The 14,909-nt window shown below is 36.2% G+C and overlaps 2 protein-coding genes and 1 long non-coding RNA gene across 3 annotated transcripts; 2 read left to right on the forward strand and 1 right to left on the reverse strand.

Annotated features, from left to right (window-relative positions):
* Nucleotides 1-5,473: 5,473 nt before the first annotated feature.
* Nucleotides 5,474-9,177, reverse strand: LOC113708898 (protein HIGH CHLOROPHYLL FLUORESCENCE PHENOTYPE 244, chloroplastic). The gene is made up of 7 exons (XM_027231600.2): nt 8,576-9,177; nt 8,299-8,397; nt 7,922-8,116; nt 7,184-7,276; nt 7,005-7,100; nt 6,437-6,577; nt 5,474-5,995 (listed from the first exon to the last, which is right to left on the reverse strand). Exons 1-7 carry the CDS (start codon nt 9,023-9,025, stop codon nt 5,819-5,821), a joined length of 1,251 nt encoding a protein of 416 aa, XP_027087401.1. The 5' UTR covers nt 9,026-9,177; the 3' UTR covers nt 5,474-5,818.
* A 2,395-nt stretch (nt 9,178-11,572) lies between these two features.
* LOC113708491 (phosphoenolpyruvate carboxylase kinase 2-like) lies at nt 11,573-12,658 on the forward strand. The gene is made up of 3 exons (XM_072064704.1): nt 11,573-11,597; nt 12,300-12,413; nt 12,468-12,658. Exons 1-3 carry the CDS (start codon nt 11,573-11,575, stop codon nt 12,656-12,658), a joined length of 330 nt encoding a protein of 109 aa, XP_071920805.1.
* Nucleotides 12,659-14,115: 1,457 nt separating this feature from the next.
* LOC113708003 (uncharacterized) lies at nt 14,116-14,634 on the forward strand. The gene is made up of 2 exons (XR_003452389.2): nt 14,116-14,224; nt 14,588-14,634. It is a non-coding gene; the product is annotated as an uncharacterized lncRNA (long non-coding RNA).
* The last annotated feature ends 275 nt before the right edge of the window (nt 14,635-14,909 follow it).

A 14,909-nucleotide genomic window follows, 5' to 3' on the forward strand; every position in this document is an offset into this window, starting at 1 on the left:
CAATAGCTTCTCGACCTCCACATATATTTCGGTTGCAAGCCTACTACCAGATTGTAAGTAGTACAGACCAGCAACTCCATTGTCATTTACCAAAGGCATTGCACCAAACTTGCCATTTTGGAGACAACTCCGATATATCAAACTAATGTTATAGCTGTTCCGATCTAAACCCATAATAGTGTATATTCTATCTACCAATTCATCATAACCCACCACCTCTGTCAGGAACAACGCATTTTTCGGTATAGGAGGATCATATGAAATTGACCCCTTTTTGTATATAATTTTTCCTCCCCAATATAATTGTATCACCAGGCAATTATCACTTGACATGTTATACCTATTACGGACGAGTGTTGATAACATTGTAAAATCGCATTGATAAGCTTATTTGAATAATCAATTAATTGATCGAATCAAATATGTATAATTTATAACAAATAAATAAATAATTATGAGTCCATAATTGTAACAAATAATAACCAATAATATAACAAATAACAACAAAAAAAGCATTATAATTAAATAATTCAACCATTTATAACAAATAAACGTATCATTTAATAAATAACAAAGTAAACCTAATTAACCACCTTAATTACTACATTTAGTTATAAAAATTTTACCTTATGCTAAGTCTATCATGCACCTACATTTCATATTTGGTCAATTAAATATGAAATTCTAATCAAATATCTTACTAATATTAAAAACCCTATTTTAAAATGATTTTATGCTAATTACGTTATGTTTATGCATTTAATGTATTAAATGTAGCAGTTTTTCCAAATACTTGAATTATCCCCACTAAATAGCTATCATAACCAAAACTCAATACATGCCTCGACAAATAAATCTAAATTCATTTAATCGACCTCTTAAAATTAATTAATTACAAAAGAGTGAGAGGTCCTAATTTAACTAATTAAACCACAAAACTACTTAATCTAATCAGATACTAAATAGCACAAGCTAGTTATCAACTAACTTGCGCAACAAAGTCAATTGCATTAAACTAATACCCCTAATTTTGAAATAAAGCTAACCTAATTACATTATGTTTATGCATTTTATGTATTAAATGTAGCAATTATTTCAAATACTTAAATTATCCCTACTAAATAGCTATCATAATCAAAACTCAATACATGACTCGACAAATACATCTAAATTCATCTAATCGAACCTATTAAATTTAATTCATTCAACTAATTAAAAAGCAACTAATTAATCTAATTAAATCACAAAACTAATTAAACTAATCATATACTAAATACCGTGGACTAATTATCAACTAACTTGCATAATAAGGTGAATTGCATTGAACCAATAATACTAATTTCGATATTAAGCTATGCTAATGACATCAATTTTATGTACTGCATTTATTATAGATTTATATTCATTTAATCAATCACTTTAAATACATTTATTAAACAAATTTAAACAACTAATTAATCTACTTAAACTAATTCAATCACTAAACTAATTCAACTAAGCGTGTACCGTGCTTCACTAACTAATATTAACAAACATACGTAAACTACATTATATGTTTACAATTGCTTCAACAATAAATTAAATATTTAATTAATAACAAATTATAATAATATCATAAAATATTTATCAACAATTCACTAACATAAAATGACAAATTATAGCAACTTTTATATAATACAAATCACTAACCTTTTTTGAATCAAAAAAATCGATTGCCTTGGGAGCACCGTGAGTAATGAGCCCGGCGACCTTAACAGAAGCACCGCAATTAATCAGCACGGCGATTAACAAAAACACGACACCAAGCGTCTGATGCCAATTCTGCATAAGAATAAGGTAATTATTAGAAACACCAACAGGACCACAAGCCAATTCTACTGCCAAACAAAGTAATAATCATTTGTTAAATAAGGAGGACTAAGCCAACAAATACTCACGATTTGGACCACAGGACAGTTCTTTGCCCAACTCTTCAAAATATCGATTAGGGCCACAAGATAGTAATACGCCCAACTCTGCAAAATGTAAAGTGAGGTGCTCGTGTGAAAGTGTGAGACACTGAGAAATGTAAACTCCGACTGAGGGCTGAGAGAAAAATGAGAAATGTAAATTTCGTAGGGGAGAAAGTGAGAGGTGCGGACGATGAGGAAGTTCCTCAGTGCTTATATAGAGCATAAGGTAAAATCTAGCCGTCCGTTTGGACGGCTAGATTACAAAGTTTTTTTTTTAAAAAAAAAATTTTATTACCGGTAGCACACAATTATTGTTTCACGACCTGCTAAAGTCTAATGGAGCATAGTTCTTTTGTCCAATCGTACGTAAATTTGTTTTGATTCAGCTCTTTTTTGCTTCACGGGAGCTGCAGACAATTTTTTTTTTGTCCACAAGCCTGCAAAAGGGGCAAATCTGAAGCAAAAAAGTGTGAAAAATTCACGGGAGCTACATTGTCTGAATTGCATTGAAGCCTGCCGAATATTTTTTTAAACACTTTGACTGGCTGCCGGGCAGAGAGTGCCCGGCAGCCAGCTTTTGCAGTTGAGCCCTTTGTCTGAATTGCATTGAGGCCCTTCGAAATTTTTTTTTTACTATTTGACTGGCTGCCGGGCAGAGACTGCCCGGCAGCCAACTTTTTCTGACTTTTTCAGGTGCCGGGCTGACACAGCCCGGCACCCATGTGTCTTTTAAAAAAAAAAAAAAATTTTTTGGTGTCAGGTGCCGGGCTGTGTCAGCCCGGCACCCATATATTTATACCGTACTACTGTCAAACCCGCAAGTGTCTGAAGGGTTTTTTTTTCATCAATATTCGGATCAATTAGCCCATTTTTCTCTACTCTTTTCTTTTTTTTTTTTTTAGGTACGAAATCTCAAATTCGAGATTTCCCGTCGTGTCACCTAATCCGTCCCCCTCTCTACTAGTTAACTTACTGCTGCCGGTCTACTAGTTTATTGTGTGCACCTTAATTAATTATTTTTTTATTGAGATTTTAGCAATATTGTGGCTATGGTGATATGGTCGGTGTGCGGTACAAAGGGCACTCCTAAAGAACGATGGTCGGCATGGTCGGTGCTTGGCCTCATTCCCACAATAATCTGCTAATTATTACTAACAAGGCTAATTATTAATCTGCTCATCATCTTATGATCCAGCCATTCATATTAATCTCTTAGAACTATTTTAGGCCACGGGACGCCCAATTAGGCCAATGATTTTTAGGCCAATGCTGTGTATTATGCATCCAATCGTCGTTTCAGCGTAAGATCATGTGTTGGATTGTGATTTTTCACAGAAAAATTGTTATGTTCTTTTTGGACACAATTTTCAATGCCCTATAATTCCCCCCCCCCATCTTATGGTTCGGTTTCACAGCTTATGCCTCGGTGCAAAGTGGAGTACTTGTCAAGTATTCCGTCAAATTTTGACAGCTTAAAGGGTAAAATTTGGGCTGTTTTGGTATGGAGAGGACAAAATTCTCTAGCTATGTGTATAATCACTCATGAAGAACCTGGACATAAATAATAGCAACAACCCAAAAAAAATTTTTTTTTTTGTGCACTTGTTCATTTTCTTTTGGGAAAATAATCGGTTTCATCATTCACATTTCATAAAAATATTTTGTTCGTCCATCACTTTTAAAGTGAAGCAATTTCGTCCTTGACATTTAAAAACTGAAATTATTACATTTCCGAACCCAAATTTCAATCAAACCACTAATCAACCTGATTGCAAATTTTGGGGGTGTAATTGGTAGATCATTTGGTTAACTCGACTTGATATTCGTGTGAAATTTAATGTACCTAAAAAGAAAAAATAAAAAATTATAACATAAAAACGAAAGATTAATCTCTCCTTATTGTATGCACGGACGGTTTTATGTACCGCCATATCATTTTAATTTAAATTTAAACACCAAATTTTATATTTATGATACACATCTAGATTCGTAAGCAAATATGCTAACGGTGCATGATAAGATGTAAAAGTTTTAATTTTTAAATGTCAAAGAAGAATTTGCTTCATTTTAAAAGTGAGGGACTAGAAGAATATTTTTACGAAATGCGAGGGATAAAGCAGGTTATTTTCCCTTTTCTTTTTGTGTGGTGTGCCCGCAATTTCTTTTCAACCATTCATTTCATACCTATTTATTAAATTTAAATTAATCCTTGAACCAATCATGATTCATGGTCCCGGAACAGTAAAAGCAGTGGTATTCACAAGGTAATAATTGGGAGGAATAGATCCGCCAATCAGCCCAAAGGTCCAACGAGGGGGCCCACGGAATTTTTTGGTCTTTAGTGTTGGCCCGCCTACTTATGTTGCGTCCAACTTTTTAATCTATTGTTGTGAAAATGTGAGGACCAGTGATTCCACCAAATTTCGCCACTCCCTGTCTCGGTCTCATTGTTTCATCATTACATGGAATTATATGGAAATCGAGAAGGTATTAAAACTAGTAATAATTAATGTGTTTGGAATGCACGTTACTTATTTACACACACTGACTTGCTTGTATCATCAACATATTTTTCAATCACCTTTTTATCTTACATACGTCACATTAAAAAAGTGCTACAATATTTTTTTCACAAAATTATCTCAAATAATTTACTATCTAAACACACTAATTTAATATTACGATTCCTTTGCCTTCATGATTTTTTTTAAAAATTTATTTCTCTTAAACGATCAATACACTTTTTTTTTTATATCGGCAACGATAGATGTCCTATAAGCTAATCCAGTCTAATCTAGAGGGAAGGGACAAGGGGAGATGATCAACTAAGACCATACACACGATGCGAGTTTTGATGCCAGATTGTTTGAATTTTTCTTGTTTTCACATCGGTTTTCTGGAAAGAATAATGAGGCCACAAGCCAGCCATGAGTTCCAAACCCACAGAGCCACCTCAATTAGAGACTGATGAGCCCACGTTACATGGAAGCATACATTGATCCAACTTTTGGGCCAGTTCTTTTCATAATTCCTGTCCTAATTTCTTTCTCTTTCTCTCTCGCAAAGTGTTCTGGAAATGACTACTCAAGGCCCAATTTAACGAATAGAGTAGAGTTCCACATTTCCCAGGCAAAGATGAGGTCCGCATTTAACAATTTGAGGCCCTGACATCAAATGTACACTTTCTCAACATGAACTGAAAAGGGGCAAAAAAAAAAAAAAAGAGGGGTAATTCAGCTTGTAGGGATGTTATTCAAGCTAAACATGAGTTCCCTAGCACCCACGAGGTTGATCCAGTGATAACAGCGGTTTTTTTGGGACATAAAAGGTCCTGAGATCGAAACTGCTTTTTGAAGCACCTGTGACTCGCCCCAAAAAACGTTGTGGAACCGCAGCCTTTCCCTCCGGTTTGATGTATTGGCTCAGGTCCAAAAGGCTCGGATCGAGACATGTTCCAGATTAAAAAAGAATGAGTTCCCTAATTTGTCAAATTTTTTCCTTTCTTTTTGTAAAGCTTAGAATTCCCTTGAACCCACACGTGTGTGTGTGTATATATATAAATAGAGACACACATCCCAATCTGAAAATTCAACACCAAGGTGTGTAAAACATACAGTGAATTCCCTATATACAGACTAGACAACAGGCAGACGTGAGAATCTTTGCATGTTTCCTCTCCAGGTATCCTGTGAATTGGGCCATTGTTTTTCATTGGTTATGTCTGTCAGTTAAGTATTTTGCAGTCTTCTGAGGTTAACTGTGATCCAGTAAAATTGAAAATTCTGAAGGAGTACCGCACCTCTTGCTCAATGTTTTCAAGGTATCTTGACAGTTCGCATGTACAACTTGTACAGAGAAACTCCATTTCAGAAGTAAATGTCAGTTTGCTTCGACTGTGCTTTAATGTCTTTCAGCTTCTTTAGTATGTTTGCGAAGTAATCCTGCAGATATTTCTCTAGTGTGATGATGTCTTTTGCATCGACACCGAGAAGTGAATATGTCTCGGCCATTGTCACTGAGAAGAGGGTATCACTTGTGAGTACCTAGGGATGTCAAAACAGGAAAAATTAGCATTGATTTCTAAACAGAAGTTTGGCAAAAGGTTCTTCTCTAAGCAGAGGTATACAGACATGTAGAAATGCAGTAATCTTCACCAATGTTTGACAGTAAAAAAACAAAAAAAAAAATCACTTTAAAGCGAGCACCTCACTGCATCATGTTAAGGTGAAATTTAGCAGAGGAAGGGGTGTATCTGTGTGTGTGAATCTGGTAGTTACAATACAAACTAAGAAGCACAGCGCTATTTGTTCTCCATTTTATTTTCTATTGAATTTTGGGTTATACTTGTAGATAAAAACCAAAGTAAATCATCAGTGTGTTACAATCTCAAATTCAGTTTCATGATAAGATTCGTTCCTTTCAAAGCAGATTAACATCCTCGGCGCATAAAATAGTGAAACGAAATGGGATAGAAAGTAAATTACCTCTGAAAATGCCAATCTATCAGCCACATCATTCGTCCACTCAAATAATCGAGTCAGCTGGCGTGTCAATCTCAGGATTGAGACAGGCACTGTGGTCACATTTGCATCCTGCCCGGCAAGCCTCTCACACAATGTTATCACCTGTAATTAAAGAAGAAGCCCTTGACATAAGAACAAACTTAACACCCATGGAATTAACTGGATACATTTTAATAGATATATATATATATTAGTATATCTAAATGTACAATACTCACTTCAGCAGTGAACTTTATAGCAAATGAAATACAGCTCACAAGAGTCAGCAAAGATGCTTTAGGCGTTCTTTACGCTACATGTTCTTGAAAACCATAAGCATGCTTACACAGGAATTCAGCTAAGAGAACAGGAAACTGGGAAGGAATTTACACAGAGTATATTTGAGTGGAGAAAGCTTTTAAACTAGTCGATTCTTGGTGAATAAAATACTTAATTTGGGAGGTAGTCAAAGCGTCAAGAGTGACAAGAAACCACAACCGTGCATGTACTTTCTAAAATGAATTTCATGGTTTGTAGGATCCATCTTTACCTCTTGGGTCGTCCATGCACGGGGCCCTGCAAATGTTAGAAGCTTCCCATGTATGTTCTCATTGCGAAGAGCTATAAATGTTAATCGGGCAATGTCCTGCAACACAGAAGCGCATTTTTAGGTATCAATCGTGTTAAAGAAACCGAACAATGTTGGATCCTACCGAAATACAAATTTACTTGTGTGTCCATATAAGCTATTCGTGTAGGAGCATCAGTTCCCCACACAGATTTTTCCTCCAAGATGGGGACAGCATATTGCCCAATCAGGCCCTGGACAAAGAGGTGTGTAATCAGGTGTCAGTGAAGGTTGTTGGAATCAGTGTTTCGATTATTCTTCTGTTTTTTGGGAAAAAAAGGAACATAGCACGCGGGACGCTTTGAATGCACAGAAAGAATTGAACCGGAAAATACAATATTGAATTTGCGGGAAAATTCTTACGAAACTTCCTTTGCTTCATACTGGCTGCCACAAGCATTTATGAAATGTGTAAGGCAATATCTAGTGTAATTAGATTCAACCACTTTACGCGTATTATTTTTTATTTTATTTTAGCTTTAAGAAAGGGAAGGGGAAGTGGAGGTGGGGGAAGCAAGAAGTGGGGAAATGAGAAGGGGATCCAAATGTAAGAAGAAGAAACAAGGCCCTCGGATAGGAAAATGTTATAGTCAGTGTGGCGACATCTGGTGGCTTGATTCAGATTCAAACAAATTGGTGGTGTCGGAAGGAGGAGTAACAAAATCACAAAGTTAAGCGATAAAAAAAAAAACACTTACATAAAAACAAGTTTATTGCAAAAGGCTATAAGCATTGAGAGGAAACAATGCAGAATGTGTAAGAGAATTAGGTAGTTAAAGCAAAAAAAAAAAAAAAAAAAAAAAGGGAAGCTTGAAATGAAGATAGGTAGGGGAACCTGCCTGCATGAAACCACATAAGCGAATAATAATGTGGTTGAGGCCAATATCCCTGAGGAACTTCTCAGTGCAGTATTTAATCTCCATGAGGGGAACCTCGGGATGCTTGTCGCAGTTGTGGATGGAGTAGAAAATAAATTTCTGAATACCCATGGCTTTTGCACACTGGATAAGAGCAACTTTGCCTTCCCAATCTACCTAAAATGTAGCAGGTGGAAGTAAAATACTAGAACTAGTTAAAAATCGAAGAGCAATCAATAGAAATGGAACAGGTATGTGAATGGAACAAGTAGTAATAGGGGGTTTGGAATAAGTAGCAACGGCAACGGCGCCCCCCGGCGGGGAGGAAGGGCAGTAGTAGAATGGATAGAAGTGGATACAGTTTTGATAGGTTCCTCAGGACGGCCAGTAGCGCAGTCGATGACAGTGTGAATGCCAACCAAGGTTGCAGGAATCGTCTCGGGTTTGCTCAGGTCAGCCTGCTCAGGAAAAACAATGAATCAGCCGGAAAAGAAAGAAGAGGGAAGAATGGAAACAGAGATTTAAATTTAAATTAAAAAAAAAAAGAAAGAAGAAGAAGAGGAGGAGAGAATTAATTAGTAGTAAATTAAAAGGTAGGAAGAAGGACAAAGGGAGTCGGCAGTAGAAGAAGAATACATTGACGACGGTGGCGCCCCAGTCGCGAAGGAAATCAGCAGGGGCAGGTCGAGGCCTGACCAGGCACCTCACGTCGTAACCCTCGTCCAGGGCCCTCCTCACTATCTGCCTTCCCAGCGTTCCCGTGGCCCCCACCACCAGGATGCTGGTCGGCCTCACCGGCGTACCGGGTCCCAAATTCACCACCTCCGCCGTCGCCGCAGCGTTACACCTCGTCATTCTTCTAATTCTGTGTCTTCTAGTGGACGAAGAGGACGAAGAGGACGAAGAGGAAGAGCAACGCAGAGCATTAGCTAAAGTGCGGCGCCAGGACAATGAACTAATAACTCCTCTGCTACTACTGGAACTGGAATTGGAATTGTTGGTGGTCTCCAGCTGCTGCTGAATTCTGAAATTGATTGCATGTTGTAACACAGAAGAGGAGGAGGAGGAGGAGGAGGCCATTTTCATTTTAAGGCAAACGCAAAAACAAGGGAAAAAAAAAATACTCCTCAAGTATATGTCTACAAGAAGAGCGATTTGCTTTTGGTTGGGACTTGGGATTCAATTTCCAGAGGAACGAGAATTATGAGAAAGGAGAAGAATGGACATGAAGGAAGCCACGTCTTCTCCTACGTGTACTTGTGGATTATAACGCCGCCACCCTGTCAGCTTATTGGCTTTTCTGTTCCCACCCCAAAAAAAAAAAAAAAAAAAAAAAATCAAATTCAGTCGCAAAGAGAGGGGCTGCAACGCCAATAGGCAAGTGGCGCACGAGTAACAATTTTTCCTTCCCACAATGTAACATCTTCATTTACACTAGGGAGGTACAGCCCGCGCGACGTGCGGGAATTTGGTGCTTATGATTCAAGACAATTAATGATTATTGTTTAATATTTTGTAGTATAGGAACTGAAGTATGATGATTTTTTCATGTTGGTGATAGTTAGATTCTGAATTATTTTGAATTGGTAGTTAATACTTTGTCCTACTGATTTGAGTTTGTGTCAAAGTTTATTCTTTCATGTGTTCTTTTGAAAATTTGCTTAAGCTATTCATCAAAGTACTTGACTTGAATGTGGATGATTAGAAAGTTGAAACCAATAAAGAATAACTGCCAATAAGAATTGAAATCCCAAATAAATCTACCTCTAATAATCAAACAAGTAGTTGGCTAAAGTCCTCTCCTTCTTAGTTGTAATTTTCACACTGATGATGATCAAATTCTAAACGTTGTGATCATGTTGTCCCGTAAACCATTAAGTACATTTGGAATGTTCCTAACTTTTGGGAACTTGGTGGATCTCCTATTATTTTAGATTGTCTGTTTAGACTGTTAAACCATTGCCATGCACATAATTTTCTCATGATTATTTTCCTGTTCAGTTTTTTTTCTTAGTTTCAGATGAAAGTTCCTATAGACATTTAAACAACAATATAATTTATTCTTCTGCCTTTATGACTTCATAAGTGCATTTTTTATGTAACATCCCCGACCCTCCATGAGGTATAAGTTGATTAATGTAGTGATAAGTCTGTCCCTGTATCTTGAATGTATATATCCCATTTGTCCTCTTACATAATGACTTGTCATAGTGAACCCCAAATGACGTAAAGGCAAACATGTTGTTATAGGTTCTTACATATGTCCTAAAACACAAAGCTTCTTCAGTTTGCCCCGTGAACAATTCAATCAATATGTCTGGAAGCTTATTTTCTTTCAATACTACCTCTCCATCTGAGCAGCAAAAATTAGCAGTCTCTGAAAAGAATTTTTTCGCCCCGCAATACTTACAGTCATCAACTTCAGGTAAAGTATCAGCTTCTAAGATAACGGAGGATAACAATTCAGTTCCTCTGGTCACAGAGCTGCCTACATTTAATAAAATTTGATTTAGGCGCTTATATTTAGCCAATTTAGACACACTTTTCTTACATGTTTATTTACCTTGTTTATGTCGTCCAGACCGCCTTTTTTTTGTAGTTTCTTTGTTCGTTGCAGAAGCTGGCACTAATCAATAATTTTGATATAGTTAGAAACAACTCATTCTTATTAACGTTTAGTTTTCTGGGTATATGTATAAAATGCAGGGTGCTTTCTATATCTGAAAATTTTAACCTGTCATCTGGTTCAATATCTTCCTCTGAGTGGAGGGTTTCTGAGTGTTCACAGTCGATGAAGATGAAGATCCTATATCAACAATTGCAATTGATTACTATTTTAGAATGTAATTTATCATAGAATAGGTGACTACTTTGTATTAGAGTGTTACCTTCACCTATAGTTACCCTTGGTAAATCATTGATAGCATCTGTCAACAGGGCAGTACAGCTACTGCATATCACCGGTTGATCTATAAGTGTCAATTTTGAATACAATTAACATAGGATATGTGGAATATAAGTTGGAATTATACTAAAGCTTTTAAGTTACTAATTGCGGATCAACCTGAGGTTTTATGTGTGTCTGCATGTCGACAGGGGGCCTGACAGCAAAGATTTGGGGCTGCGCCTATATATGTATGTATAAAACATCAGCCTTGGGTTTCAATAATACATTAGGGTTTCATTTAGTGCTGGAATTGATCCAGATTATAATCTGCAAACCTGGGCAGTTGTTTGGAGTCTCAGTTACATGAGATGTTTGTGTGCAGCTTGTTCCACAAGGGTCACGTGTATCTAAAAAATAATGTATTAACATTTGTTGGCCTGGTCAAACGTATCTTAGGGATTATCTCTTCTTATTTAAAGTCATACTACATGTATAACAAGGTCTACTGTTCTGTTGGTCTCCATCGTTCACTTCTAAAGGTTGCTGTAATAACAACCTTCTAGCTTCATCCTCACAGGCCTGTTGTTTTCTTCTCTTATAAGCATCTCGGCGTTTTTGTCGCTGTCGCTCTTTTTCTTCTTCAGACAATGATGCATATTTAGCCCTTTCTCTCTCATTTCGTCGTCGCTTTTGCTCTTCCAACTTGTTATCTTTACTTAGTGTACTCATTTTAAACTGCGATAATTATGCATCCTAAAGGTTTTCCTGGGGGTAAAATGCCTTTTATAATAAAGGTATTAATAATAACAGCAAAAATGTCCGCCATCACATATTATTTAAAAATTCGCTATCCTAGATAACAATCAAGGCACAAGATCACATAGATAAATCAGATTTCTGAATGTTTAAGCATAACAATCAACAGATATGTATCAAGTTCAGTAGTAAATCAGATATCTAGCCAAGACATCTAATCTGGCCTATGCCTATCCATCCCCTTCACAGCCTTTACGTTTACTTGGTCTCTAGTTTAGAAATAATAAAGTACATGTTGTCCAGACCAAAGGGTGAGTAGGAAAGTGGACGGTGGGGTAGGCTGGATCCTTCAGAGTTAGATTTAGTGGGAGTTCTGAGCGGCTGGGAGTAAGGGCTGTAGTGGATTCTCTTATACAATTGTTTAAATCTGGCAAAAAGGATATATTCGTGACGCTTTGAATATACTACTCGGTGGCATTTAAGTTGGTGTTAACTTTAGCATCTTATGAACAATGCCAACTATACTAATGTTGTCATTTTACTATTCCCATCAGCAAAATTATATTTTCATGGCCATTTTCTAATCATCTACAGAGACCATTGATGGAGGCAATAGCACATTGTCACCACCTACGGATGGTCCATTGCGACATCAAGCCTGATAATATACTATTAATAACTGGAATGAGCTTAAGCTAGCTGATTTTGGCTCCGCAGAATTCCTTGATGATGGACAACTAATATCTGGAGTAGTGGGGGCTCATTATTATGTGGCCTCTGAGGTGGTAGCTGTTAGACATTATGATGAAAAGGTTGATGTGTGGAGTGGTGGTGTGATCTAGCACATAGTGCTGGCTGGATTTCCACCATTCTCTGGTGATTCAGCCCCAGAGATTGTTGAGGCTGTTCCCAGGGCAAATGAGAGGTTTCCTACGACGGTGTTCAATTCACTATCTCCAGAAGTCAAGGATTTGCTTAGAATAATGCGTAGCAAAGATGTTAGCAGAAGATTTTCCGATGAGCAAGTACTCAGTAAGTATGGATGTGCTGATTTTATTCTGGATGTCCTCATTTAAATCGTTTAGGAAATATGATATTGTTCGATATACATATTTTTTATTTCACCTCCACTTATGAACTTGTCAATGGAACAGATTTTGGCCCTCTTACAGTTACCCTATGATTACAGTTACCCTATGTTATGGGGTTACATTGTCAAATTTAAACCAAGTTGAGAATGGTTCTTGCACCACCTTTTTGCTTTTTATTGCAGTTCAAAGTTCTTATATCACTTTGCATGTTGTGGCTTTCAAACAAAACTAAATTGGAATCGGCTCAAATGCTCAAATTTTGCTTCTTGAGTTCATTATAAGGCAAATTTTATAACAATTGGCCATAGAGCCCATCTTGCCTTTTGTGGTAATAAAAGATATGAATAATCTAGACCTTTGTGTCTGTCTTATCATTCATGACCGTGAAACTTTATATTAATCTAGTGTTTGAGGCATACACAAATATGCGTGCAACTAACCAAAAATATATTTGTAAAACATTTTTATAGTACACTTGTTGAAATCATTTGTAAGATAATTGGCTCGATATTTTTACAATAGCTATGAAGAAAATTTGCCAAAGTAAAATGTATAAACAAATAGTTATTTGGTATAATCCACAACCACAACTGGTAGTTGCTTATAAAAATTAAGATTTATTAAATAAATTAAAAAAATAAAACAACAAGAAATACATTTTACTTGGTTGAAGGACATATTAGTACTTAGTAGTTATGGAAGTAGTTTAGAATGGATATAAAGCGATAAAATATTGTTTAAACCAAAAAATCCTCATTTCCTTTGTATATAGTATAGATAATTGGATTGGTCCTTAAACTTGTGTAAGTTATCTTTCTTTAATGAAAAATTTTCCTTCAACTATCATTCCCTCAAAAGGCAATGAAGTATTTACGAAGATATAGTTCATGCGCAGTTATGTGGGACTTGATTGCAATCTGGATACATATGACACTTTTAAAAAAGGTTCTGCCAAAAGAAATTGAACATCCTCTTTAAGGGTATTATGCATGCACCTTAATAAAGGAATATTCCATGGATTTTTTGACAAAAAAAAATCCTTCCGTTGAATTGAGAAAAAATAGCTGAATTTAAAGCATGATCAAGGAATCAAACTGACATTAAACAAAATTTTCATTCTTATTCAATAAAACAAAAGCAAATCCTCATTTCACTCAACTTGCGTAAGCTTTAATCTTAACAGCAATTACATCGGTAGTCTAAGTACCAAATTTAGGTGCAACTCAACAAATTACTAACCTTGTTGGTCAAATCTTCGCTAGTTATGAATTAACACCTGATATGCTTTCTGTATCATTTCAAAATGACAATCTGTTCCTGACGTTCATTGGATTAATCAGGAGTAAGATTTTATGGATTCCTCCTGTAACTACACAAAATAACACTTAGAATATGGTTCCCTACAGGAATATCATCTTGTATAAGTGAACAATCCTATTTGTTGTCACAAATTGCAGTAATATCTTAGCTCAGTGATATTGATATAATTGACTTCAATTGCAGGTTTGACAGGAAGCTCAGGAACACATATGATCATCTTCTTTTTAGCAGGTCTTTTCCATACTCGTACCATCAGTGAACAAAATTTTATTCTGTATTCCTATCTTTGAATGTTTTTGTCTTAACAGATCTCTTAACACAAAATCAGAACAACTATGCTTACACTATCTGCAATTTGGAAAAATATAGTGTCTTAAGATCTTCTATGCATTACTCTAATGTGTTGATTTTCTGTTACTGAAACAATGAAGCATAAGACAATTTGAACCATTTTGTGTACAACCATGAGTTGTTTTTTCCTTTTTCCCTGTTCCCTAATGGGGCTTGAAGAGGGGAAAGTAACGTTGCCCCAGTTTCAAGTCCCATCCTATGCTATTTGACTTGTTTCCTGAACCAACCTTCTTTCTGTTGCAGAAGTCCACTTCTTAGTGTGTATGCTGACATGTCTGTGACGTGTAAGGTATTCCCTGGACATTGTTTAAGATTCATAATGTAATATACTTGTATTGGCTCTCAATTTAGGTTTTTTTTCCTTCCTCCCATCAGCAAGACAGCAAAGTCATTTGCTTAAAATTTCCAAATCACATGACAGAGAAATCTTATTTTGTGCATGGATGTAAGGTATATTATACTGAAATATAAGAAAGTTGGCATACCTCACCATGTAATAGTTTAGAGAAAGAAAGTCCGGGTATGACCCAGAGTTCTTTTCAGGCAGGTACCCTAGAGTTAAATC

The sequence above is a fragment of the Coffea arabica genome, chromosome 9c, assembly GCF_036785885.1.
Source record: "Coffea arabica cultivar ET-39 chromosome 9c, Coffea Arabica ET-39 HiFi, whole genome shotgun sequence".
NCBI lineage: Eukaryota > Viridiplantae > Streptophyta > Magnoliopsida > Gentianales > Rubiaceae > Coffea > Coffea arabica.

Excerpts from the sequence above, each read along its gene's own strand:
- LOC113708491 (XM_072064704.1), top strand. The coding sequence starts at position 11,573 with ATGCATCCTAAAGGTTTTCCTGGGG. Across the intron at positions 11,598-12,299 it reads TCCTAAAGGTTTTCCTGGGG|AATTCCTTGATGATGGACAA; the intron begins GTAAAATGCCTT and ends TTGGCTCCGCAG. Across the intron at positions 12,414-12,467 it reads GGTTGATGTGTGGAGTGGTG|CCCCAGAGATTGTTGAGGCT; the intron begins GTGTGATCTAGC and ends CTGGTGATTCAG.
- LOC113708898 (XM_027231600.2), bottom strand. The coding sequence starts at position 9,025 with ATGAAAATGGCCTCCTCCTCCTCCTCCTCCTCTTCTGTGTTACAACAT. Across the intron at positions 8,398-8,575 it reads GGGGCGCCACCGTCGTCAAT|GCTGACCTGAGCAAACCCGA; the intron begins GTATTCTTCTTC and ends TTTCCTGAGCAG. Across the intron at positions 6,578-7,004 it reads GTGCATGGACGACCCAAGAG|GTGATAACATTGTGTGAGAG; the intron begins GTAAAGATGGAT and ends CTTTAATTACAG.